This window comes from Mastigoproctus giganteus, chromosome 7 (assembly GCF_048544385.1).
Source record: "Mastigoproctus giganteus isolate SK-2022 chromosome 7, ASM4854438v1, whole genome shotgun sequence".
Lineage (NCBI taxonomy): Eukaryota > Metazoa > Arthropoda > Arachnida > Uropygi > Thelyphonidae > Mastigoproctus > Mastigoproctus giganteus.
The window spans coordinates 195,430,395-195,457,961 of record NC_143581.1 but is presented as its reverse complement, the minus strand read 5'-3'; the positions used below and the strand labels follow the sequence as shown (position 1 = coordinate 195,457,961).

The following is a 27,567-nucleotide window of genomic DNA, read 5'->3' as shown; positions in this document are numbered from 1 at the left end:
GTTGAATCACCCCCACACACTTGAAAAGTGCAGACAGACTTCTAGGACAGCTCATGGGATTCTGTCAATGACATACAAGAAATCTGTCAGAAGGAGTACAGGAGATGATTATTGTATTTCAATTAGGAAGTAGTATTAGTAGTAGCAGCAGCAGCAATTGTGTTGCATAAGACAATGGTCAGGCTGTATCTTGAGTACTGCATACAGGTCTGGAAACCTCTTTTTAAGAATGATATCCTTCTATTAGAACAAGTACAAAAAAGAGCAACAAGATCAGTCAAAGATTAGGCACAAAAGGGTACAGTCCACAAAATACCTAAATTTTCTAAATTGTAGCATCTGAAAACTAGCACCTGTGAGAACTTGATTAATGTATTTAAAGTTTTAAATGGATTCAGTAAACTAAATGCTGATGGCTTCATTACTCTTTCTTGGAAGATACATATAAATTTAAAAAGGATGATTGCAGGATTGAAGTACAAAAATTTGTTTTAAACCAGAGTAACTGATTGTTGAAACAAACTTCCATCTGGTATTGTTGGAGTGGGTAATTAGAATAAATTTAAGGAAGGATTAGCAAATTACTTTGTCAAATCATTCAGGGGATGGACAGATGATGTGGATTTTTGGGGGGGGGGGGAACTGATGTATGATCTTGCTTCCTTACATCATTTACCACTGCTAATACTAAATTAAAATTCTCCACAGCAAAAGTTCTTATTTACTGGCACACTATTTGCTTTATGAAAGTTCAATATACTCATCACAATGAACTGACATAACATGTAATGTTATAAGTCATTCATGATCACAGAGAGTGGCATTTAAATAAAATAAATTCCATTGTGGCTTTAGGTGCATGATTTAGTATTATATATACAAGGTGTGGCAATAAAGTTTCCAGACTGGTGCAATAAAAAGAACACAAAACAAAGGAGCTCAAAAATTATTTTATTTTTATTCAAAATAACCACCACCTGATTGAATGCACTTGTTATACCATTTAAAATCATCACCAAGGACAAAAAAGTTTCATTTACAGAAGTCCAGAATCAAGACAAGAGTACTGTATACAGGTCTGGAGGCCTCATTTCAAGAAGGATGTAGAGCTGCTGGAACGAGTACAGAGAAGGGCAACAAGATTAGTGAATGGAACAAAGGGGTGCTCTTACGAAGAAAGGCTTAAGTTTTGCAAATTACAGTGTCTGGAGACTAGGCACCAGCAAGGTGATCTGATAGAGGTGTATAAAGCCTTGAATGGTTTAAGCATGCTCAATGCTGATGGGATTCTTCCTCTAGCTCAGAAAAATCACCTGAGAGGGCATAAATTCAAATTGAGGAAAGACAGATGTAGGATAGACGTGCGGAAATTTGCCTTTAGCCAGCGGGTGGTTGGTTGGTGGAACAGACTTCCATCCCTTGTGGTGGAGGTTGATAGCCTAAATAAGTTTAAGGCTCAGCTGGACAGGTATTTTGAACGAACAGAGGGGTGAAGTGGAAGTGGTTTTTTTTTTTTTTTTTTGGCTGATGCTGCATAAGCTTGCTTTCTTGCATCAAATGCCTCTACTAATGCTAATGCTAAAAGACAATGCTGATCGTGTTTTTTGACACACAGGGTTTGATTTACAAGGAATTTGCACCTGAAGGGGACAGAGTCAATTCTAAAAGTTTTGATAACAGTCAGTGAAGGCATCAAAAGAGATGATGTTCAGCAATTACATTCAGTGGTTACGTTTTTCTTTATGTCCCCAACATCCTGAAATCTCCTTCCTCTGAGGTCAGTTTTCAGCTTGGGAAAGAGGAAGAAGCCTGCAGGTGCTATATCAGGAGAAGAGGGTGGATGGTTGATCTGTACAATGACATGTTTCACCAGAAATGTGATGTACAGCATGGATGGGAGCTGGGAGAAAGTTTAAATTGATTTCTCTCAACATTGTAACCTCACCTTGGGAAATGCACTTCACTAGTCATTGAAGCACCTGTATATAGAACACAGCATCCACTCTCACCCATTCAGGTACAAATTCCTTGCAAGTCACACCATGTTTGTCAAAAAAACATGATCAGCATTATCTTGATCCTGGACTTCTGTAAACAAAACTTTTTCGGCTTGATGATAATTTTGAAGTCAAATGCATGTTCTGATGCTTCGATTCTCAGTTGTACCAAAATACCCAGCTCATATACAGTGACAACACAGCCAAAAAAATTAGGATTGTCTTGACAAGTCATCATTCTTAGGGTCAAGTGGCAATCTCTTGCTACAATTTTTTGAATTTTTGCAATACTGTCCTCATTTCAAGAGGTTCACGAATGCATTCACTCCTTGGGTCACCACAAACATCCTGATGTCCATCTTTGAACCACATATACTATTCAGACACACTGGTACAACTTTTTCAGGCCTGACATAGCTGAGTGGTCAGGACTGAGAGTGCATAGCATGCGTTCCTTGAGTGGACCGGGGTTCAAGCCCCGTGACTACTAAATATGACAAATATTTGTATTGACAATTTATTGTAAACTCTACTGACTTAGTTGTCATGCCGGAGTATAAACAGAAAATTTTTTTAATTTAAAATTTCATCACCATGAACAATTTTTAACATTTCATGTTTCTATTGCAAGCTTTCCCAGTTTAAAGCAAAACTTGATATTCGTGTGTTACTCTACTGCAAAATTGTGACTCGGAACATTAACACTACTTGGGAAACTGATTTTTCTTGCAACATGTCAGCTGTGCCACCAACTGCAAGAGGAAACTTGAACTGCAGCCTATCACTTCCATATGTTTTCAAACTCAATGAACATAACTGCAACAGCATGAGCCCAGAAACTTTACTGCACACCTTGTACAATCACTTGAATACTTCATCAAGACATTCAATGAGAGTGGTCAACCAGAAAATGAGATCTATAAAAACAAATCTTAAGCAACCTTACAAGGAGTGTGTCATCACATTTTAAAAAGAGTAAAGCAAAAAATAACCTTGGAGTCGAAAGTAACTTCATTTCTGTCTCAATTTATCTAAAAATTTTAAGCTAAGAAAAATCTTGCTAAAACATTTATTATGTAACGTGAATTCTATAAGAAATAAAAAAAAGAGTAGAGACATGCATCTGAATCTAACATTACACAATATTAATAAAGCTGAATGAAATATGTATGTATTTAAAGATACATAAATATCTACATACAGACTATTTAAAAATTATGTAGGCACAACTTTTAGAAATATTTTAGGGTCCAGAATAAGAAAGAAAGAAGGAAAAAAAAAAAAAAACATAAATATTGTCTCAAAATGCTTTATTTCAGAGTTTATAATGCATCAAATAATTTACAACAATCATTTGAAGTCGTCTTTAATCTGGGATAAATTCCCACCCACTGTGAGAATGTTCAAGTATGATTGGCCATCACTAATGTGACTAGCTGAGGTCTGCATTTAAGTTCAAAGGATATCATTCTGAATAATTATTGCAAAATCATATATGAAGTTTAAAAATTAAGGATTATTATATGTTTGTATGTCTTTTTTTGAAAGATAAAGCATTTTTGGACACATTTTTATAGGACTTTTGTTTTTTCTTACTTTGTACTCTAGAATTTGTTCCATACACTTTTGAAACAACCTGTATAAAGGATGTCAAAAATTATTGGTTGATTTGCAATAAACAAATTCATATAAATTCTTTTAATTGTTTTAGGATACTACATGCAAATGTGCTTGATAATTGCACAGTCACTAACCTTTTGTTTATTTGTATTTATGCCATATATTTGTATATATGCCAAAACAAAAGTAATAAGATATCAAAAGAATGGTAACTCAAAATGGAAAGGTTACCTTTGCTTCTGCTGTCCCCCCCACCCCTTCTAAAAACCAGTATATTTCTCATTAGTAAATCTGCCCTACATACTAATCATTCCATGGAACTTGTTCAATCATTCATTCAATGGTCTTGTACAATAAAAGTATTGTTTTTCAATGCTAGTGGCTTGATTTTCTAACACTGTATGCAGATATGCACCTTAGAGATGGTAATACTAAAGGAAGTTCAGCTGAAGCAAGGCTAATTTTCCTAATAGATTTCCAAATCATCAAACATTTGAAGCCATAAATAGGCATTTAAGGTAAAAACAATACATCTACTGTGCTACATAGCCCTGCCAGGACAACTGAAAGCCTACCATCAAAACAGTGAAGATGAAATTCTAGAAATTACAATATCTGTGGACAACTATCCAAGAAATCAGTGCTGCTTTACAGGTCCTCCTACATGACTCTTTTGTGCATTTTTTGGCAGTAGCAATTGTACCCCTTTTATCTGCTAAAGTGCAATCAAGCAGGCTAACCTCAGTAAAAACAGTTCTGTTAATGTTTCCTCCATTATCATATCCAAGATTCTGATGAAGAATATCCACATGAGTAGGTGGAAGAGAATTCTTTATTAATATCTGGTGCAGCATTGGTAGTGCTCAGATAATAGGATGTTCTACTGCAAGAAATGACTTTCCAAGCTTACTGACACTTTTGAAAGACATTTTCTTGGGTTTACTTTAAGATTCTCTCCTGCGAATAAGATGCAACATGGTTTCTACATGAAGTTGCCCTCATCCATTTTATCCAAAAATCAAGAATTCACCTCAATGCTATCTGTTCATTCAGATGGGTAGGTTATGAAAATCCTATTGCTTGGATACCACAGTCACCAGCATGGATTCCTAAACTACTTCCTGTGGAGCCATTGATACAAAAATTTCAGACATTGCAGAACTGTAGCAACAAATAGAATGTGGCTGTGATACAATCCCCACCACAGTGAGAGTGGTTTGAGTGTGGTTGGCTAGTCACTAATGTGGCTAGCCAAGGTCTGCATTCAAGTTCAAGGATGTCACTCTGAACAATTATTGCAAAATAATATGCGAAGTTTAAAAATTAAGGGTTATTGTATGTTTGAATGTCATTTTTGGACAAAATAGGACTACTTTTGTTTTTCTTATTTTGGATCCTAGAATAAAATCTTAGAATTTGTGCCATATACTTTTGAAACAACCTGTATAAAAGATGTCAAAAATTATTAGTTCATTTTCAAGAAACAAATCCATATAAATTCTATAATTGTTTTAGGATACATGTAAATATGCTTGATAACTGCCCAGTTACTAACCTTTTGTTTATTGTGAAATACCAGATATCCTACTGCACATATAATTATTGCACTTAGAAGATAAAAAAAGAAATGGCTATCTTCTTCTTCAGGATATATATTCTGAGCTATGGAAACATTTTCAACATGCTTTGCAGAGGGCTTATTTTCAGATGGTTTTTCTTCCGCCTTTGCTTGATCTGGATTTTCTGAATCTAGACTCTCCTTGGCTTTATTTGTTCCATCATCAATCAAATCTGAAGGTAAACAAATCAATCATAATAAATAACCCACTAACAGAAAAATAACTTTGAAGAAATAGATAAGGAATGTAACATCGGGTAAATATTTTTAAGACCAAAGCTATAGAGGAAATAGTACCCCAATTTGCATGCTGATACATTACAACAAAGAAGGAAAAAAACATTTTTTATTACTAAATCAGAAAAAATAAAAAAACTATCATTTTAATTACAATTACACAGGAAAAATTATAAACATGCTAAAATTATAAAAATTAAACCCTTGCAACAGAAATCACAAAAAAGTTTCATGAGCGGGCATACAACATTTCATTTTTAGGAATAAGGACAAATAGTTTCAAGTGGTATACTAAAAATTATACCCTTAATTCTGATACTATACTTAATAACAGGAAACAAATATTAGAAATAGCAGTTGTATTATCATAAAAAAAAAACACTTCTGATACACAGTACTTGCTTTAGTACTGCACAGTGAGCAGTACTAAAGCAATTGCACAATGCCAACAGTTCTCTATAGGATTCAGGTCCAGGCTGTTTCCTGACCAGCTAAGAGCGGTAATGGACAGTTCTTCCAACCATTTTTTCTCCTGTAACAAATGTAAACACATTACTGTCAAACCTCTAATGCAGAAATGAAGCTAAAGTAACTACAGAAGCGCCTACTTACACTTTTTGCCCGATGACAAGGAGCAGAGTTGTCCTGAAAGATGCAGTTACTTGGCAGGGTGAAATGGTCTCTAATGGTTGGCAGCAAATTGTCTTCCAATATAGCCAGATGGTATCTGTTGGCATTTACGAACCTTTTATAAACTGCAGGTAACTTACTCCGTGATACGAAATGCACCTCCATATCATTTGGCTGGTAGGGAATTTCATTGTAGACACCATACAATCCAGATGGTATTCTTCACGACATCTACGGCGAATCATTTGTCTTCCATCAGAGCCATGCAGGTTGAATTTTTTCTCATCCGAGAAAATAACTGACTGCCACTGCTCGGGGGTCCATTTGACATACTCCTTACACCAAATTAACCAGGCCTTTTTCATTTTTTGTGTGAGGAGGGGCTTCTTCTGACTGTTATTGCACTTGCTACCACTCCCATGTGTACTTCCAATTCTCTTTTCAGCTCAGACAAAGAAGCTTTATGGTTTTTAAGGCATAAGTGCTTCAAAACACAGTCCTGTTTTGGCGTAGAGATTTGTTTGCAACCAATTCCTTTTTTCCTATCAGCAGAACCAGTATTCTTGAGTTTGGAAAGAAATCTACTCACTGTTGACTGATTACAAGACACTCTATAAGCAATATGACAGGAAGAACGTTCTTCCTCACATAAAGCAACAATAGCACTCTTTCTTTCTGCACGTAACTTGCCATCCTCACACAAGCAAGGAATGATTGCAACTCTTGCAGAGCATACTTATATAGCTGAACGTAACGGCTGATACAATATTACGTCATCACATATGCGTGTCAATCTTATCTGATGCAATCTGTAAGAAATATTGCCATATACTTATGTTATTCAAACAACAATTACAATTTTAAGGGGTGATGCACTTTCTTTGTGTATAGTGACCATAAAGGAAATCAGATGCTCCTCATCATAACCTAAATTTAAAACAGGTTAGGTACCTCAGAGAAGGTAAAATAATCACATCAATATCTCATTAATTATAAACAATAACAATAAACATCCAAGTCTATGAAAAAAACTAGCACACACATACGCACTTTATGTTATCATGCTTCTTTTCAAACATTATCTAGAAATTTGTTGTGCTTCGTCTAGTGAATGGCTTATAACCATGTACCATCTAACAATACCGGATATAAGCATTAAGATAATCACTTTCAGGCCAAAAAAACCATATACTACTGGACTGAAATTGACATTGTAGTCACTGAATACCAGGGGCTGCTCTTTGGTAGGCACTGCAGAACTGCAGCACACCCAAGCTTTTTAAATCTAAATATAGAGTCAACGGAGTTATATGAAGTTTTGTGAAGAACAATGCAATGCAATGAATATTTTTATTAACAGGTCCCTCATATAGTATACTCATCCTCTATTTCCAATAATCAAACAATAAGAAATAAAAATAAATAAATAATTGCTTTATTTAATATAAGTATTAAACAGAGCCTGGTCCAACCAGGCCCAACCATAGCCTTTGGTTCATTCGAAAGCAACTATTTCCAATAATCATTTCAGTAATAGACAAATAAAAACACGAAACTATTTTCAACTTCGAAGTTTAACCGTAGACAGAACTGTGCACTAGACAATTCCACATTTTGCTCTCGGTGATTGAGTCAATGCCTATTTGGCAGGTTGCCAATACACATTTTTAGAGGAGACTTAACAAGTCAAAGGAATTGCGGAGCAAGCAGTGCCGATTTGAATAGTGCACCAAACTTGAATGAGAAAGTTATTAATAACCTTTTTAAACTATTTTCAACAAAAAAACCAAATGGATTTTATTTTTAAATAAAATTATTTCAAGATTACCCAAGTGTTAATGGTAAGTGTCCAGTTAATGTTCTGTAGTATTTTTAACTTGCTTATTATCAATTAATAATTGATCATAAGTTGGCAATATCAATTCTTTTATGTTCCAGATTAACTATTTTCTACTTTACGACAACCAGGGACGGAGTAGTGCACTTCTGCTTCCTTGCACTTATTTTAAAATTCCATTAAATTAAATCTCATCCCACCTTAATGCATTAACTTAAGCATTCCACCTTATATTTAGCCATCAGTCTTTTCATAAAACTATTGCAGATTATATTCAAGGTGAGTACCACACTTGAAGCATTTCGCTATTTTTATATTTAGTCTATTATCACGGTACTATAAGAATTCTATAACTTTATACTTGCTTATTATTATTATCATCTATGTCTACATGTCTTATAACCAAGGCAATATAACTTTAAGAAGCAGCACCCCCATACATCAGTCACAAGCCGCCACTGCTGAATACCAATATAAACTCGACTTCAATTCAGTGCAGAGCACTGCTACAATACTTTGAGGCACATTACTACTGATGGGGTCATAGTTTTTGAAACCACTGCTCCCTAATAGAACAATCCTTTTCAAGATAGGGCACTGAACCTACAGAAGAACAATAACTGTTGGCATCTCTCAAGGTATGAGTGCTCTCAGGCCCTCTCTTTATCACTTCACTAAAATGGTGAAAAATGGATAATCTATAAATGGTGAAAAGACTCCACTCTGAAGATTTACTTAAAGACCATGTACTGTAGACACTCTGAAGCTTTACTCAAAATATCAAACTTTGCAGGTATTCCTGTCACAATCATTCAACATGCCACCCTAAACACCTCTGAAAATGTTGTCTGAATGGGACTAAAACATTTCTAGAAAAATTAGCCCAAGAACAACAAGATCAGAACTGGTGATGCACATTGTACAGTTGTACAGACAAAGAATTAAAATCAAGAAAGACAGTGAACTTGTACCTACATGCAGTGTTATACTGACCTTTTCTACATCAGCTCTTCTAACTACAGTTAGGGTTGGATAACTGAATTTCCATATATGACCCTATATCCCTAATCCTGTTTGGTGTTTCAAGTGCCAAAACTTTGGCCATGCTCAGTGTGCCCCAACTGTGGATCCAAGGAACACACAGACAGACTGCACAGTGGAAACACCTTTATGTCCAAATTGAAAGAGTAACCATCCAGCTTACTCAAAAGTTTGCAAAACCTGGAAGAGAAAATACTAAAGTATAAAACAGAACATAAAATGACTTACCAAGAAGCAAGGAAACAATTTTCACTCACTGTACCCAAATACACATGCAATTGCAACACAAAACTACAAATAAGAAGGAACTCAAACTGAAGTATCTATACCATCAGCCACATCCATTTCTTAATGGACTCAAGCTGTGGTGATTCTGCAGCAGTCTCCTAAAGAACACATCAGAGATCAAGCAAATAATACCCCAGTCTCAGTACTACCAACTACTACTCCATCCCTTTCAGATACTTAGAGATGAAAAAACTCCAACTCTTGAAAGACTAACACAAATATGGAAATTAACAGCACCACCAACATTGACAAAAATTTAAAATGTCAAAAATGTCAAATTATTGACAAAAATTTAAAATTACATGCAGAGGAGAATATGGATACTCCATGTCCCATATTCCAGAGAAAGGACAAACTAAAATTGGAATGCCATAAACAGATCAGATCTAAAAAGCAGTCAGAAACACTTGGTTTTTCCAAAACCAGCTGATTCAATGGAACTGTAGAGGTCTATGTAGCAATATTGACAATACTCACAACTTGATATCAGTATCGTCCAGTGAGCATCTATTTACAAGAAACAAACTGCTCTCCACAAGTGACTTTTCAGTTAGATACTGTACAGTGTATCTGGTCTGACTCTTTCAGTTAGACACCATACACTGTACAGGCATGATAGGGTCTTGGAATAACTCTTACTCTTGTTTCTATATATATATATATATCTCACCAAATCAGACATGCTCACTGACTGAACTAGATGATCTTATCCTACAACTACCAACTCCTTTCTGTGTGTTCGGTGATTTTAATGTGCATCACCAGTTATGGGGATCATTACAGAGAGATAACTGGGGATGCCTAATAGAGCCCTTTCTTGAAAAGCATAACCTCATGCTGCTTAACACAGGTTCTCCACACCTATGCCCATTTTCTGACAGGCTCAACTTCTGCTGTAGACTTGCCAATTATCCTCTCCTACATTATATCTGTGCTTTGATTGGAGAGTTTTAGACAATCCATTAAATAGTGACTATTTCCCAATCTGCAAACTCTGCACACAGACACTTACCAGTAAGCAGTCAAGCAAAATGGAAATTCTCTAAAGCTGACTGGAAAAAATATGCATCCAGCATTAATCAATAGATGATGCCATTCAATACATTGCAAAACAGATATTAGCAACTGCTAATACTGCCCTACCACAAACTTCAAATAAAATACATAAACATGTCAACTGCTGGTGGAATTCCACACATAATACTGCTAAGAGAGAAAAGAACAGGGTGTAAAATGTTTCAAAAGAATCCACCACTGCCAATCTCATAAAGTACAAGAACCTTAAAGCACGTGCCCGTTACATCAGGCAGAAAGCTAAGAAAGAATCCTGGATTCGGTCTGCCTCATTTGTCACTAAAGACACAGATGCAGGATTAATCTCGTGAAAAATCAGATGCTTTACTGGAAAGTTTCCATCAACCACTTCCTCAATCATCATCTGTAATGGACAGGAGTAACTCTTCCTGAGGATAGAGCAACAACTTTGCAGAACCTTTTGCACATCCTGGGAGTCTAAAACGCTGATGGAACTGATATTCGGGTGACACTCAAGTCAAAGTGGACCCAATTTCGGCGAAGTCTGGACGGTCTATGACAGCCAAATCCTCTGCTTGCACCTTCACGATGGTGGGACTGTTAGTAATCCTGGGTATAACCTTCATGCACAAGTACATGGTGGGTGACCACCCAGGTGTGAACCAACGTAAGCAGGGGTCGAGGTGTGGCGCCCACACCACATGGAGCAACGCCGCTCCTCTATGTTACCAGGCAGTACTAGGTGGTAGATGACTCTCATCAACCGGTGAAATACCACCACTTTGCTTATTGGAGGCTTGAAGTGGTGGAACCCATGTTTAGTCTCTAGAGCTAAGTTCCGGCCAGCCCTTCCCTATCTCTTCCATCATGCAGTATGATTGATGATTTTTGAGGTTATGATGAATGTCATGGCGAGATCCAATATTCCTTACATTTCGAGGGTACAGCTCTAAAACGGTGTTCGCAGGCCGGCCGCTAGTTAGTACACCGGACTGAACCTATTGGTAACTCTCTAGGAAGCTACCGGATCAGCTAGTGTATAATCTTGCTACCTCTACTCTGCCAGATAGTGACTGGAGGGAGTCCGAGTAGTTTGTATGCGGGGAGCATTGTCGAGGCCACGTTATGTCAAGGATCTGGGTATATTCTTACCACATGTACGCCATATCCAAAAATTTCATTACTTCATACAGCATGTCCCACCCACTTTTTCTTAATATTGAATACACCATGAATTGTCAAAATAATAGAGCAAGCTTATCTGCGAAAAGATCTAAACCTCCCAAGGACTTCCTAATTCATTTCACAAATATACGTGGTCTCAATTCTAATCTCAACGTTGTCCATTTCCACTTGCAGTCTTCCAAACCCCATGTACTTTTTCTGACTGAATCTCAGTTATCAGTTGATTCAACTACTGCTCATCTCAGATGTCCAAATTATTTGCTGTATGATTCCTTTCGCCTCAAAGGTGGTACTTGTGCATATGTCCATTCTGATATTCCCTGTCAGAGACTTGGCAATTTGGAATCTCCTCTCTTTGATCTTCTCTGGCTTAAAATCTCTCTACCTCATTGTGTAAAATTCATCTGTTGTCTCTACCGTTCTCCCAACTCCACTAATCATTTGGAGCTCTTTGACTTCCTCTCTTTGCAACTTGACTTTCTCCAGTCCAACTTTCCTAACAGTGAGGTAATTTTCCTTGGTGATTTTAACGTTCACAACTCCAGCTGGCTTCCGTTTTCTAGTCACACCGACCCAGCAGGTCGAGATGCTGAAGCTTTTGCAATTACTAATGACCTAGCACAGATTGTTCATTTACCTACAAGAATACCGGACAATCCTAATCATACAGCCAATACGCTTGATCTTTTTCTCACAAACAACCCTTCTAAGTACAAGGTTGAAGTGAGAGGTCCTTTAGGCACTTCAGATCACAACTTGGTGATTGTCTCTTCTCCAATGGAAATTTTATCTCATGGCTATTCCCAACCTCGTATTGTTTGGCATTACAAGAATGCAAAATGGGATGACCTGCGAGACTTCTTTTCTTCCTTTCCTTGGTCTGATTACTGTTTCAAAACTTCTGATGTCAACGTGTTTACTCAGATCGTGTCAGTGAAATTATTCTTGCAGGAATGGAATCCTTTATACCACACTCCACTTTAAAATCTCGTCCTTTATCTAAACCTTGGTTTTCCAATAAATGTGCTAAGGCTGTCCAAGAGAAGAACGTTGCATATCGTAATTGGCTTGTTTCTAATTCTTCTGTTTCATTTTCTGCCTACACCAAAGCTCGCAACAATTGTAAAGCAGTTATTAATCAGTCCAAACTAGAGTTTGAACAGGCTAAGAGTAGAAAACTTGCTTCTTGTCCTAATGGTAGCCGAGCATTCTGGTCTCTTGCCAAAGCTATTGGCTGCAACTTTTGCCCATCTCTGCTCCCACCTCTGTCCGAACCAGATGGTTCTGTTGTCACTTCAGCCAAGGATAAAGCTGACCTGCTAGCATCCCATTTTTCTTGGAGCTCATGTATTAATGATCTTGGTAAAACACCTCCCACCATTCCTAACACGCTCCATTCAATGCCTCCTGTGGTCTTCCGTCAAAAGGATATCAGAAGGATTTTGATGAATCTTGATGCTAAGAAAGCTCCAGGTCCTGATGGTATTTCTCCACTTGTTCTCAAAACCTGTGCTCCTGAACTTACTCCTATTCTTTGCCGCCTTTTTTCACTTTCTTATTCCAAAGGTGTTTTTCCTTCTGCTTGGAAATTTGCTCATATCCAGCCAGTTCCTAAAAAGGGTGACAAATCCCTCCCATCCAATTATCGTCCCATTGCAATTACTTCTACTCTTTCTAAAGTAATGGAGAAATCAATTAACCGCCAACTCTTAAACTACCTAGAAACCTTCCGTCTGATCAACGATCACCAGTGTGGATTCCGTCAGTGTCTATCCACTGGTGATATTCTGGCTTGTGTTACCCATTTATGGACTAATTCAATGGAAAGGTTCGGTGAAACACAAGTAGTTGCTCTTGACATCTCAAAGGCTTTTGATCATGTTTGGCATAAAGGTCTTCTAAACAAGCTTCCATCTTATGGTTTGACAACTGTTTTTAGTAATTGGTTATCCAGTTTTCTCTCTGATCGCTCACTGAGGGTGATGGTAGATGGCTCTCTGTCTTCTAACTTCTCCACTAATGCCGGTGTCCCCCAAGGTTCAGTTCTTTCCCCCACTCTTTTCCTCTTGTATATCAATGACCTTCTTCCATTGACTGGAAATCCTATCCATAGTTTTGCCGATGATAGCACATTGCATTCAACTTTCCATTTTGAGAAACCTTGTCCAGCTCAATCAGCTTCAAGTTCTCGAAAATCTGCTGCCAATTCCTTAAATGCCGATCTTCAGGTAATTCTCCAGTGGGGCAAAGACAACTTAGTTGATTTCAACGCTTCTAAAACTCAATCTTGTCTTATATCTCGCAAAAAGGATTCTTCTGCTCCTATGCTCATCTTTAGTGACACTCCGATTTCTAGGCAAAATGCTATATCTCTTTTGGGGATTACCCTGACCTCTAATCTCTCTTGGCACAAGCACATTACAAATATTGCTTCCTCTGCATCTAAAAAACTTGGTTTTCTCTTTCGCTCTTGCCTTTACTTTTCTCCCAAACAGCTGCTCACTCTGTATAAATCGCAAATCCGCCCTGCCATGGAATATTGTTCCCACATCTGGGGTGGTGCCCCCAAAACCTCTCTCAGGCTTCTTGATTCCATTCAGAAGAGGGCAGTTAGGTTAATTAATGATTCATCTCTAACAGAGTCTCTCCACTCGCTTTCTCATAGACACACTGTTTCTGCTGCATGCCTCTTCTACAGATACTTCCATGGGCACTGTTCTTCTGAATTGGCTTCTATAATTCCCGCTCTCTCTTTCAAAACAGTCCGAACACGTGCCGCCACCAGCCAACATCCATTTACTGTCCAACTTCAAACCCACAGAACCAACTTTTCATCTTCCTCATTTATCCATTCAACTGCCGTTTTCTGGAACAACCTTCCTTCATACGTATTTCCTGAAAATTACAATCTACAGAAGTTCAAGTCCAATATCAACAAATATCTTCTTTCGTCTTCTCAACCTCCAACCCAAGCACGGTACTAAGTACTATAGGTTATAATACCTCTCGTGTTTGGGGTTCTCATAAAAAAAAAAAAAAAAAAAAAAAAAAAAACATCATTCTGCATCAACTGCATATGACCTATTTTTCCTGAAAGACAAAGCAGTATCTGAAAAATACAAAATAAATTTCGGAACGAAGTCAGCCTTCTATTATAATGACTCCCTAACAATGTATGAATTAGAAGAATCTTTAAAAAAATCAGCCAACAGTGCACCTGGCCCAGATGGCATATATTACCTAATCTTAAAGCATCTTAATGAGAGAAAGCCCTATACTCTTCTCTAAACCTTTTCGACTGAATTTTTGTTCCACATTACTTTCCTATCTCTTGGTCATTCTAGTTCTATCCATTCCAAAGCCAGAAAAAAACCAATCAAATCTGGATAATTATAGACCAATCTCACTTACTAGCTGCTTGGAAAAAACACGGGAAAAAAAATGATACAGTCACCTCACGTGTATCTGGAAACTCAAACTATTATAAACAAAGATCAGTTTGGTTTAAAAATAGATCAAAACAAATAAATCAACAAAATATGGTCAAATCTCAGTCAAATATGGTCATGGTGAGCCTAGATCTAAAGAAAGCCTCTGAAACCATGACCTATGACTCTGAGGACATTTACCATCATTAATTCATAGCTTTCTCAGATTGAACCTTTCAGGTTTGTTATTATAGTTTGTTACTCAAACTATTATAAAGAAAGATCAGTTTGGTTTAAAAATAGATCTCATGGTCAAATCTCAGTCCAATATGCAAAATGCATTCATAAAGAATGAAAATTTGGTCGTGGTGAGCATAGATATAAAGAAAGCCTCTGAAGTCATGTGAAATCTTGGCATCCTTCACGACCTACATGCCCTATGACTTTGAGGACATTTACCATCATTAATTCAGAGCTTTCTCAGATCGAACCTTTCGGATTTGTTATCAAAGTTCACTCTCTAGAACAGGAACTCCCAACAGGACCTATATTGACCCCCCCCCCACCCCTTGGGGTCAATCATTTTTAAAGAGAGGTTGAATGGCAGTTGATGGGCAAATTATATAATAAGATAATAATAATAATAAACATAATAATATATGATTTAAAAATATAACTATGAATGTTTGCCTTCTTAATTTTTATAATTAATTATTATTAGCCATATGGTGCAAGGAAGCCTGAGGCCCTTATGCTGCACCAGCCAAAAAAAAAAAAAAAATCTGAAAAAAATCACCAAGAAAAAAGAAGAATGATGATATTCAGCCCAGGACCCTTGGATGTGCCAAGCCCATACTTACTAGATGTGAGCTCCTGTGGTTATTAACAGATTTTTCTTATTAAAATTAAATTGTGTATATTTTTTGGATGAGAGTTGGAGGAAAAAATTAGTTTTTTAAAGGGGTCAGCAAATAAAACAGTTCTAAAATCTCTGTGAAGGAGTACCACACTCTTCTCAGCTAGAATATACACTCTAATAACAACCATCCCAAATTCTGTAGAAACTTATCTTTATGCCGATGACCTCACCATATCCAATCACTCTCAAAATATGTATTCCACTGATAGGAAAAACTCCAACTGTCAATAAATAAAATACAATTATGGATGTTATAAAATAGCTACTGCCTGTCTCCACAGAAAACCTTTGCTATACACTTCTCCAAGAAGCACAGAATGCACCCTGACCCAGAACTGCATTTGTTGAATCATGTTATACCACTAAAAGACATCAGATTGCTCAGTTTAATATTATACAAGAAACTCAACTTTCTAAAACCCATACATCACGTACAAACTGTTTGTCTGAAGAAAATGAATATTCTTAAGAATGCTCACTGCGACATTGCAGGGACCTGACTGATTCCCCCTTCTTCCTTCTTCACCTGCACCGAATCATTATCCAATCTGAACTAGATTATGGTGTGCCTGTATGTGACTCAGCTAGAAAATCAGCATTACAGTGATGCACACACCTCCATTATCCTTTCGGGGACAGATGCTTCTGCTTACTTATGGCCCGTGACCACCAAATACGGAGGATGCGGAAAGGTCAGGGAATGACCACCGCATAACCCCAGAGCAATATGGCCTTAGTTGCTAATGCTCCTAAAAACCAAATAACAAACAAACAAGCTTACTTATGCAGCCAAACTTTGGTGTTTCCCCTCTCATTTTATCTGACCTTGCCTCTTTAACCCATCCTTCATAATCTATCAAGAATAAACCAAATCAAAATAAACCTGCTGGAATCAGACTGAAAAACCTAATGCTCAATTGGAGTGTCCCACTAGACAATATACACCCAGATATTGGAAAAATGGAGCCACCGTGGTCTAAATTCAAACCATTATACGACTTTTTTCGGCAATGAGAAAAACAGGTGCCAGACAACCAAACTACACAGCAGCTATACTAAGCTCATGCATCAGAAAATTGACATTTTCTCCAAATATATACCAATGGATTGAAATTTGATACATGTGTAGGTGCTGCAGTGGTTCTACCAACCTGTGTAATCTACAAATCTCTTTCATCTAGTTGCAGTATTTACACTGCTGAACTTTATGCAATCAAAACAGCTATTGAACTTATCTGCAACATGCCTAATCATGAGATAATAATATATACTGATTCACTGAGTGAAGTAACTATTTTACAAAACAACTATCCCTACTCTCACCCAATTTTGAAAGAAATCAGAACACACTTGATAAATCTCACAGACAGAAAACAGCAGTAAGGGTTCTGCTGAATTCCTGGGCATTCTGAAATTAAGGGAAACAAGAAGGCAGATTGAGCAGCTAAAAAATCCACTCAACCCTGTGTGTTCACCTACCTTAGTCCCTTATATGGACTACAAAACCCATTATACAACATGCATGTATTGACCAATGGGTATCAGCATGGCAGCAATAAACTCATAAGCAGCTCTTTCAAATAAAGAAAATGCTACAAAACACTGAAATCTAGTTCATGATTAAACAAACAAAAAGAGGTTGTCCTTACAGGGACATGCAGTGGGTGTACTCATCTCACCCACCTTCACCTCTTGACAGGTAAGAATCCACCTCACTGTTCTCACTGTCCCTATCTACTAACAGTGAAACATATCCTCATTTACTGTCCCCATAATCAAGCTGCTCAAGTAACAAAATTTAGATCTCTACTAACCCAGCATAATTCATTATAGCTGAATCATATTCTCAGTGATAAAACAAATCTGTCTGACTTATTTAGTTTCCTAAAGCAGATTCATTTATATGAACATCTCTAACACATTACCAGAAAAAAATTACTTCTTTTAGATAATTAATATGAAAGGCACAATTTTCCAGAAAACCCCCATTAAAACCAACTTGAACATTATTACTTCTCAAAGCAATACTTTTTTGCATCAGTTTGCAAACAGAAATGAAATTAGAAACGAAAACTGTTGAAGTGAAAGTAGAAATGAAAAAACTTTTGTTGTTAACAGTTGAAGAAAGACTGATTAGCAAACTACGTTAGTAATATATAATGCTAGGCAAGGCTATTATAACAAACATTGAAATTGCTGCAAAAATCATTCAGTAACAGCAATATACTGCCACAACTAATCATGCATTACCATGCTAAGTAATGCTTGTTTTTAAATATACCTACCACAGTCTGCTGTAGAACAACCTTCTTCACCTGAATCTATTGGAAAAACTAACAAAAAATTGTGAAAACCAATTTATTATTATTATCTGCATTACAACTACATAGAATATTAAATTTTCATTCAGTAAAATTAAACACTCATTTAATTTAATTCACTTTGAATAGGCAGTGTTTTTTAATAATACAGGCCAATTTACACTATGTCAATACAACATTTTTAGTTTTAAAATTGTGAATTCTAAATTAAAAAAAAAAAAAAAAAAAAAACTTTTGCTGCTTCTCTTCCCTCATCAAAAAAGAAAAATCTCCATAACAGGGCACGGCTATTTTTAACATGTCTGGGATCCTATTAATAACATAAAAACATACAAGATCCAATGACAATATACACAAACTCTTTGTTCCAAGCAGGAGACCTTAAGAGGTAGCAGCAACAACAAAGGCAACATTGCAGCTTCATGGATGAAAATCACTTGGGCCACAATGAATGATGTGTGGAGAAATATATAGTGGAATTTATTCACTGGTAACTTGCCAGTGTCTTCAAAACTAATTTACACATTATGGAACTAGAAAATGAGATTGCCATCAATGAAGTGGTTATAAGTAACGTGGCGGAAATGCTGGATTTGAATACACTCAACTGACCTAATGAGAATTTGATCGAGTTGGAGCAAATAAGGAGTAAGAGAACAGAAGAGAAAATGCAGCCAGCACTGCAAGTACAACAACAGTTCACTACACAAAAAGGATGACTGATGCCTTGAGTTTGTTTGAGAAAGGGATGGCCATTCTTGTTTAGATGAACCAAACATGAATGGAGTGGCACATTCATCAGAGAATCAAGTGATCTTTCATGTTGCTATAATGAACTGTATTAAAAGAAGTAGCAGCAGCAAAATTCTGTTCAGACTTAGCACTTGGTTTCTTAAAATACGAATAACTTGATATGACTAATACAGCATGCAAATAATAATATACAATATAATACGTACAAGGTGTGGCAATAAAGTTCCTAGACCGGTGCTATTCTGGTCTTGTTTGATAAGTTTTAAAATAAACAGAAGTGATATGTTGTAGTTCAAACTTCCTCCAACAGATGGTGATACAGAGATTGTCCAGTAGGCTGACAGGTTGCAAGTAACAACCAGTTTTGTTAGTAATATTAACGTTACATACAACACTTTTGCAATGGAGCAATGAACGAATATCAAATTTTGCTTTAAACTAGGAAAAATTGCAACAGAAATGTACGAAATGTTAAAAACTGTTTATGACAATGAAACATTAAGTCATACAAGAGTGTTTGAATGGTATAAGCAGGTGTTCAAAAATGGAACTCAAGAAGTAGGCATCCATTAATCACTCAAAAAATGAGGACATAATTGAAAAAGTTTGGGAAATTGCGGTAAGAGGTAATTTGACATTCAGAATGATGGCCGATGAGTTTTATATGAATAAGGAAATTATTCATCAAATTCTGCACGAAGACATAGGAAAATTAAGCTTTGTGCAAAATTTGTGCTGCACAGCCTCATGGAATGAGCAGAAGCAATGAAGAGTGTCATCATACAAAGATATTGTAAAGACTTGTCAAGACAATCCTAATTTCCCTGACTGTGTTGTCAATGGATATGAGTGTTGGATGTTTCAGTACAACCTAGAGACAAAGCATCAGAGCATGCATTAGACTTCAAAATCATCACCAAGGCCCAAAAAAGTTGCTTAGAGAAGTTCAGGATAAGACGATGCTGATAATGTTTTCTGACAAACAGGGAATGTGTACTTGAAGAGGAGAAAGTCAATGCTGCATTCTATGTACAGGTGCTTCAAAGACTACTGAAGAGCATTTTTCAGGTGAGACTGCCATTTTGAGAGAAAAATAACTGATTATTGTTGTACGACAGTGCCCCCGCTCATTCTGCACTTGTTGAAGACATATCTGAAGAAACATGGCACTGTACAGATCAACCATCCAACTTACTCTCCTGAACTAGCATCAGTAGACTTCCTCAAAGGAAAGAGATTTTAGGATGTTGAGCACAAAGAAAAATGCAACTGCTGAACTGACATCATCCGTTTTGGACACCTTCACCGACTCTTTTAGAATGGTATAAGCTTCAGTTCCTTCACTTTGTATTCTTTTTATTGCACCTCCAGGAACTTTATTACCACATCTCATATGTTATATTGCTTTCCTATTTTAGTACAGTAGAGCATCAGTTATCCGGAATAACTGATGTCAAAAGTCTTCTGGATAGCCAAATTTTTCAAATAATCGAATGTAAGGTAAAATTAAATTAAATAATTAAGCTTAATTAAATAAAAAAAAATTATAAACCAATCTCAGAAAACAGAAACATCCATCCAGGCATTTTTATGATTTTTATACAAAACAGGAAAATTAGAAAGATTTTTAAATGCTTTCGGTTTTTTTTTTTTTTTTTTTTTTTGACTTACCGATAATGAGCACAGACAATGTGCATCCCAGTAGCATTTGCACATATAGCAATTGAAACTCTCTTTTCTCATCTGAAACCATGAAGCAAGAATTTCTCTTTTAGTGGCTAGGGTTTTTCTCGATAATGCTTTCATAATAAGCCCATCTCATCAACATTATAAAAATTTTCTTTCTCGTAATTTGCTATAACTGAAGCAAACTTACAAGGACACCACTGCCGATTCATTTACAGAAAGTTTCTCACCTTGAATATCTAGTTCACATATACTGTGTCTCAGTTTAAAGTTTTTCAGTCAACCTGTGCTTGCCTTAAAATCTTCATTACCTTTTAATTTGATTAAAATCCAAGGGTTTTCATCACACAACATTGGGCTAGACACTGGCTCACCTAAAATTCGTTTCTGAAGAAACTACCAATAAAGTGCACTCTCTACAGTGGCATTTTCAGGTTTCGACAGTCTTTTTCCTGCCAGATCCTCCTTCACTTTCCATAATTAACACAATAATCTACACAAATTCTGTTATAGAATTGAAAATTTTCTTGATGTCTTAAATTGTTGAAGTCCCCACATTAAACTCTTTGGAGAGATTTTCTATATTTTCACCTTTTCTAATTCTATTTATAATATCCGTTTTACAAGGTGTGACAATAAAGTTTCGAGAATAATTTTGTTTCCGTCAAAGTTGCCACACTGTAAACCATTACGTCCTCCCACTGTGTAACCCCCCCTACCTGCATGCAAAGGGTAAATGTCGTAAGTTGTTTCAGTTCTGTGTTAGGTGAAAAATGGAATCAATTTAGAGCAAAGAGTTGATAAAATTTTTGGTGAAAAGTGGCGAATTGTCAATGGATATTTATGAAAAGTTGACCAGAGTTTATGGAAATGATACCATGTCAAAACCACACATTTTCAATTGGGCAAAACAGCTTCGAGAAGGACACGAATCTGTCAAAGATGCGGAGCATTCAGGGCGTCCTTTCACGACCTGACATGACGAAAACATTGTTCATGTGCATGATCTTGTTTGAAGTGATAGGCGGTTAACCACAAGAATGACTGCAGAAAAACTAAACATTAATCAGGAAAGTGTTAGATTAATTTTGACCGAAAATTTGCTGATGAGGAAAGTGTGTGCAAAGCTGGTACCGAAAAACCTTTTTCATGAGCAGAAAGAAATTCGGTTGTGACATTTTCAGATGTTGGAAAGCATTTGAAGATGTTCCAGATTTGCTTTCTCACATGATTACTAGCATGTGCTAGTTTCCAAGCACTGCAATTTTACAAAACTGAAGTCTTTTCTTTCATGGTAAGAATGTCCCTTGGTGTCCTTGACTAATTTGATTGCTCTTCACTGCACTTGTTGCAAGAGACCGATATCCTCCTTACTCAAGAAGCAGCCTAACCATTTCCTGAATCAATGAGATAATCACCTCCTTGTCCCTCTAGCAAAATTCGTGTATGTCATTGACAGAATCTAATGGGCTGCCCTACCAGCATGCCTGCACTGCTGAGAGAAGTTCATGTTGAAATGTACAATTACCTTTCATATTTCACCATGTTATCCTGGGATTATTGGAACCCATGTGCAGTACCTTGCATTTATCAATATTAAACCTCATCTGCCACTTCAGAGCCCAGCTGCCTAACTTTTCTAAGTGTTGCTTAGAAAAGTTAGGCAGCTTCGATTCCCGTCATTAAGAGTCTGCTGACAAGTAGTGGGAGCCAGACGTGTTCAAAGCCGCTAAGTGCATTTTCTTATTTATTGATTGAAATTGTTTTTCTAAAATGTTTGATTTAAATTTAGTAGTATAGCATTATTTTGTGATTAATCTGGTGTATTTATTCTTTACTCGGCCTTGTAATTGCATAAAAGTATCGGTAAGGGTATCATATCCACGTGTTACAAGTTGCAGCTCCGCTGAACGAGAAGTTTTTTGAACGCTTTATTTAGCTGCTTTATTGACCAATTGATACATCAAATTATTTTCTGTAAGTAGCTTATAGACCTAGTCAGGATCGTTAGTTTATTCTGAATTGAGACATCGAGATTTGGAAGTTAATTAATACTTAAGTGTCTGTAGATTTACCATTCGTAACTTGCGCCATTGTTATATGACACAACGTTATATCCCGAACTAGATAGCGTTAGTATAGTATATATAGTATAGTATATCATATAATATTGTCAATTAATCAGCAAAATCTACTAATTTTGTTAAACTTAGTTGTCAATTAAATTGTACTTTTAACTAAATACATATAACGACTTTGATTACAAACATAACATAATTAATTAAAACATAACTTGATACGGAAGTTATATAAAAGGAACTCGTAGATAATATTTGATACTGAAAAATATATAACTGTGTTGGGATACAAATTTAGGGTTATAAATTTGAACTGAAATTGAAATTTTATTGAAATTAAATCAAAATCATGACTCAGACAAGAGCAGCAAAGCAAAAGGCTCAAGCTAATGGGAGTGCTGTGGCTCAGAGGAGAACTGAGGGGAGCAGTTGCCCTCTGAATCACAGCCTTTTAAAATTCACTGCTTGCACGATGATTGTGGAGCAATCGGGTACAGGACATGATATTACCATGGAGGATGTCTTTGTGTGTGTGCGATGCAAGTAGTGTAACGAAATCAGGCGACAACTCAGCGTTGTTATGGGCCTATATGAGAGCTTGAAGGACAGGGTGGATGCTCTTGATGGATCTAAAGTGAGGGGCCATTCAAGCTCTCAGATGCCCACATCAACATCAGAGCTTGCACTTGATCATCACACAACACAGTGGCAACAACCAAGGCAGAATGCTCTGGTCCCACAGGAACTAGTAGCTGTTGGTGGCTATTATCAGGGAAACAGGGAACATGCTTTGTAAAAAGGATAGGTGGAGCAGGACCAGGGTATGTCTGCAGAGGCAAAGATTGATGACGTTGTAAAGCAGATATCATCTTTTAAGGGCACAAAAGGTGATATAGTTGTACACGTTGGCACTAATGATATTAAGAGTAGGGAACCGGCAGAATTACTTAACCAATACAGGTCACTGTTGAAAAAAGCCGTGAATTAGGGTTGAATTTCAAAGTGTCTGCAATTCTGCCCAGACACGATAGAAGGGAATATATGATGAGAGCAATGTCGATCAATTCGCCCTGGAAAGATTGTGCAAGGCTTAAGGGGTAGAATTTTTTTCAGCCAGGTCTGTACTTGTTAACAGAAGGGACTGCTTCTACAGGGATGGGATACACTTAAATAGAAAGGGTGCAAGAATATTTGCTGATGCTATCAAGGCAGTGTTAGGTGGGTTGGAAAACTGCTAGCTTGGGGGGGGGGATACAAGGATTAACAGTAGCCACTGGCAGAGATGAAAGTGATTCTTGCACTGCTTCTATTGGAATGAGCAGAAGCCTGGAAAACAAAATGCAGGATATTCCAGCGACTGCTGGGAGTCATTGTGGTACAAGTAAACACATGGGTTGTGTTAGGGTAGCTAAGAAAAAGGACAGGAGCATGTACACTTGCGTGTACACCAATGCTAGGAGTTTGGTAAATAAATTTGATGAATTTGAGGTATTGCTCAAAGCATCAAAGGCAGATATTGTTGGGATATCATAGACATGGTGTCACACAGATATAAGGAATGCAGAACTGGAATTTGGGGACAACGTCTACAGAAAGGATAGACAGGATAGGAAGGGAGGAGGGGTTATGCTATTAGTTAAGAAACATAAAATCTAAGGAAGTGACGCCAGTCGACATCGCTGGACAGTGCAGTGTCGAGTCCGTTTGGTGTGACATGAGCATTTAGAGATCAAAATTGAGAGTAGGAGTGTGCTATAGGACTATATTGACTGGAATTTGTGGGTTGGTCACTCACACACTAGCAAGGCTTTTGTGGATTTATTGGATGATTGTTTTCTACATCAGCATGTTCGGGAGGCAACTAGAGGGAGTAATACTCTTGATTTGATTATCAGTAGTGATTCTTCATGCATTAAGAATCTGCAGATAGAGGAACCACTAGGTGGCAGTGATCACAGTGTGCTGAAGTGGGATTTACTCAAAGAGGTAAGTACCATCAGGGTTAAAGGGAAGGATTATTGCTTTCGTAAAGGCAACTACAATGGTCTGAGACAGTATTTAAATTCTATACAGTGGGACCAACTGATGATGTTACCGACAGCAAATTCAAAATGGGAAGCATTCAAAGAACTTATCTTGGAAGCTACCTAGGCTTTACATACCAACTAAGAAATATTGTTCAAGGTTTAGGCCTAAATGGATGTCAAAATAACTAATGAGACATATGGCAGAGAAGAAAAATGCATGGGATACATATAAATTAACACGTGACACAGAAGCCAATGACAGATATAAGTTGATCTGTAACGAAGTCACAAAGGAGATTAGGCAGGCAAAGGCAGACTACGAAAAATCCTTGGCAAAGGATGCAAAGAAAAACAGAAAAGAGTTCTTTACCTATTTAAACTCAAGAAGGAAAGGGATGAATCAGATTGGTCCAGTGGATATTGATGGTTCAACAGTTGAGGATCCTGATCAGGTGGCTAACAATCTAAACGAGTATTTTGCATCTACATTCATGCATGAGGAGTTATTCAGGAAGGGGAATGCCAGAGGTGTATTCAACTCTGGCAGTAAACTAGATAATCTTGTAATAACTGAGAGTAAAGTGGAGGAGAAATTGTTGAAGATAAACACAAGAAAGGCACCTGGGGTGGATGGGATCTATCCAGTTATATCAATGGAGCCAGTAAAGGAAGTAAGCAAGCCCTTAGCCATAATTATGAGAGCTTCCTTGGACTCAGGGGAGATACCCATAGACTAGAGATGTGCAAATGTGACCCAAATTCACAAAGGAGGATCAAAGGCTGACAAAAGTAATTATAGACCTGTGAGTTTAACTTCTGTTCCAGGAAAATTAATGGAGGTACTGGTTAAAGAAGCACTGCAGGATCATCTAGACAAGACTTCAGTTATAGCTCAGACACAGTATGGTTTTGTTAAGGGGAAGTCTTGCCTGACCAATTCGATTGAATTCTATGATGTAGTCACAAAAGAACTGAATGCAGGGAATAACTTTGATATTATATACTTGGATCTTAGAAAGGCTTTTGATACTGTTGCACATGGAAGACTGCTGCACAAATTGGAGCTGTGTGGCATTGGAGGTAAATTGCTGCTATGGATAAAGGGATGGTTGAGGGGGAGAACACCACAGAGTGGTAATCAATGGACACTGCTCATCGTGGACTAATGTTATTACTGGAGTCCCTCAGGGTACAATGTACAGAATAAATAAATAAATACAGAAAACAGTCCACTACTGTTTTCTGTATTTATAAATAATATTGATGATGGTATATCAAGCTTAATGTCCAAGTTTGCAGACGATACAAAAGTTGGCAGGGTTGTTAAGGACACTACTGACGCTATGCTGCTGCAACAGGATCTGGAAAGGTTGAGCAGATGGGTTGAGAGGTGGCAAATGAAGTTTAACATTGACAAATGTAAAGTACTACACATGGGAAACAGCAACCCCAGAGCAACGTATCAACTCTGTGGTACTATACTGACAGTGGTAGAGAATGAAAGGGACCTGGGGGTGGTTGTGCAGGCAGATATGAAGTTCTCTGAGGAGTGCAGACAGGCTGCAAGAATAGCTCATGGTGTCTTATCAATGATATACAGGAATTTTTATAGCAGGGATAAGGATGTGATTATTCCCTTGTATAAGGCAATGATCAGGCCACACCTTGAATACTGTATACAGGTCTGGAGGCTTCATTTCAAGAAGGATTTAGAGCTGCTGGAACAAGTACAGAGAAGGGCAACAAGATTAGTGAATGGAACAAAGGGTTGCTCTTACGAAGAAAGGCTTATGTTTTGCAAATTACAGTGTCTGGAGACTAGGCATCGGCGAGGTGATCTGATAGAGGTGTGTATAAAGCCTTGAATGGTTTGAGCATGCTCAATGCTGACGGGATTCTGCCTCTTGCTCAGAATAATCACCTGAGAGGGCATAAATTCAAATTGAGGAAAGACAGATGTAGGTTAGATGTGCGGAAATTTGCCTTTAGCCAGCTTGTAGTTGGTTGGTGGAACAGACTTCCATCCCTTGTTGTGGAAGTTGATAGCCTAAATAAATTTAAGGCTCAACTGGACAGGTATTTCAAACAAACAGAGGGGTGAAGTGGAAGTGTTTTTTTTTTTTTTTTTTTTGGCTGATGCTTCATAAGCTTGCTTTCTTGCATCATATGCCTCTACTAATGCTAATTAAACATCCTGCCAACCTCTGTATAAACTGCAAACGTAGATAATAAGATTTGACATTCATTCACCAATATCAGAGGTTCCCAAAAAATGTGGGGCACACATGGGTTATTTTTGGTGGGGGGGGGGCTTGTTTTCCTGATGCACTTTTTTAATGAAATATAGACAAATCATCCTATTAAACCAAGTACAAAGCTTTTCTCATTCATTTCTATTATTCGCATTTTATTCATCTTTTTTTTCTTTGAGATTAATTCTATTGAAGTACATATTAATTTATAAAAGTATGTACATTCATGGCTAAATTTTATGTCAAATCTGTTTATTTGCACTTGTTTGGGAACTTGTGGGCACATGAAATTTATGAAAAATTTTATGGGGGGCTCAAGGTATAACAGGTTGGCAATCTCCGAAGCTCAGAAGTCTGTTCCACCAATAACTACCCATTGGCTAAATGCAAATTTCTGCACATTATTCTATAACTGTCTTCCCTCAATTTGAAACTGTGCTCCCTCAGGTTCTTAATTTGAGCAAGAAGAAGAAGAATCCTATCAGCATTCAGCTTGCTCAACCCATTCAAGGCCTTATACACCTCAATCAGATAACCTTGCAGGTGCCTATTCTCCAGGCACTGCAATTTGCAGAACTTGAACCTTTTTTGGTAAGAGCAAACTATGTTCCCCTC

The 27,567-nt window shown here is 37.2% G+C and overlaps 1 protein-coding gene across 2 annotated transcripts in view; it reads right to left on the bottom strand.

Moving 5' to 3' along the window:
• LOC150083517 (uncharacterized) overlaps positions 1–27,567 on the bottom strand; it is a 106,726-nt gene that overhangs the window by 6,220 nt on the left and 72,939 nt on the right. The window contains exons 4-5 of one of the 2 annotated variants that reach the window (XM_090378053.1): positions 18,121–18,168; positions 5,173–5,408 (exon numbers count right to left, since the gene is read on the bottom strand). In XM_090378053.1, the coding sequence (XP_090234179.1) occupies positions 5,173–5,408; positions 18,121–18,168 (284 nt within the window). The remainder of the gene's footprint in view (positions 1–5,172; positions 5,409–18,120; positions 18,169–27,567) is intronic. The other variant, XM_090378054.1, reaches the window with a different exon arrangement.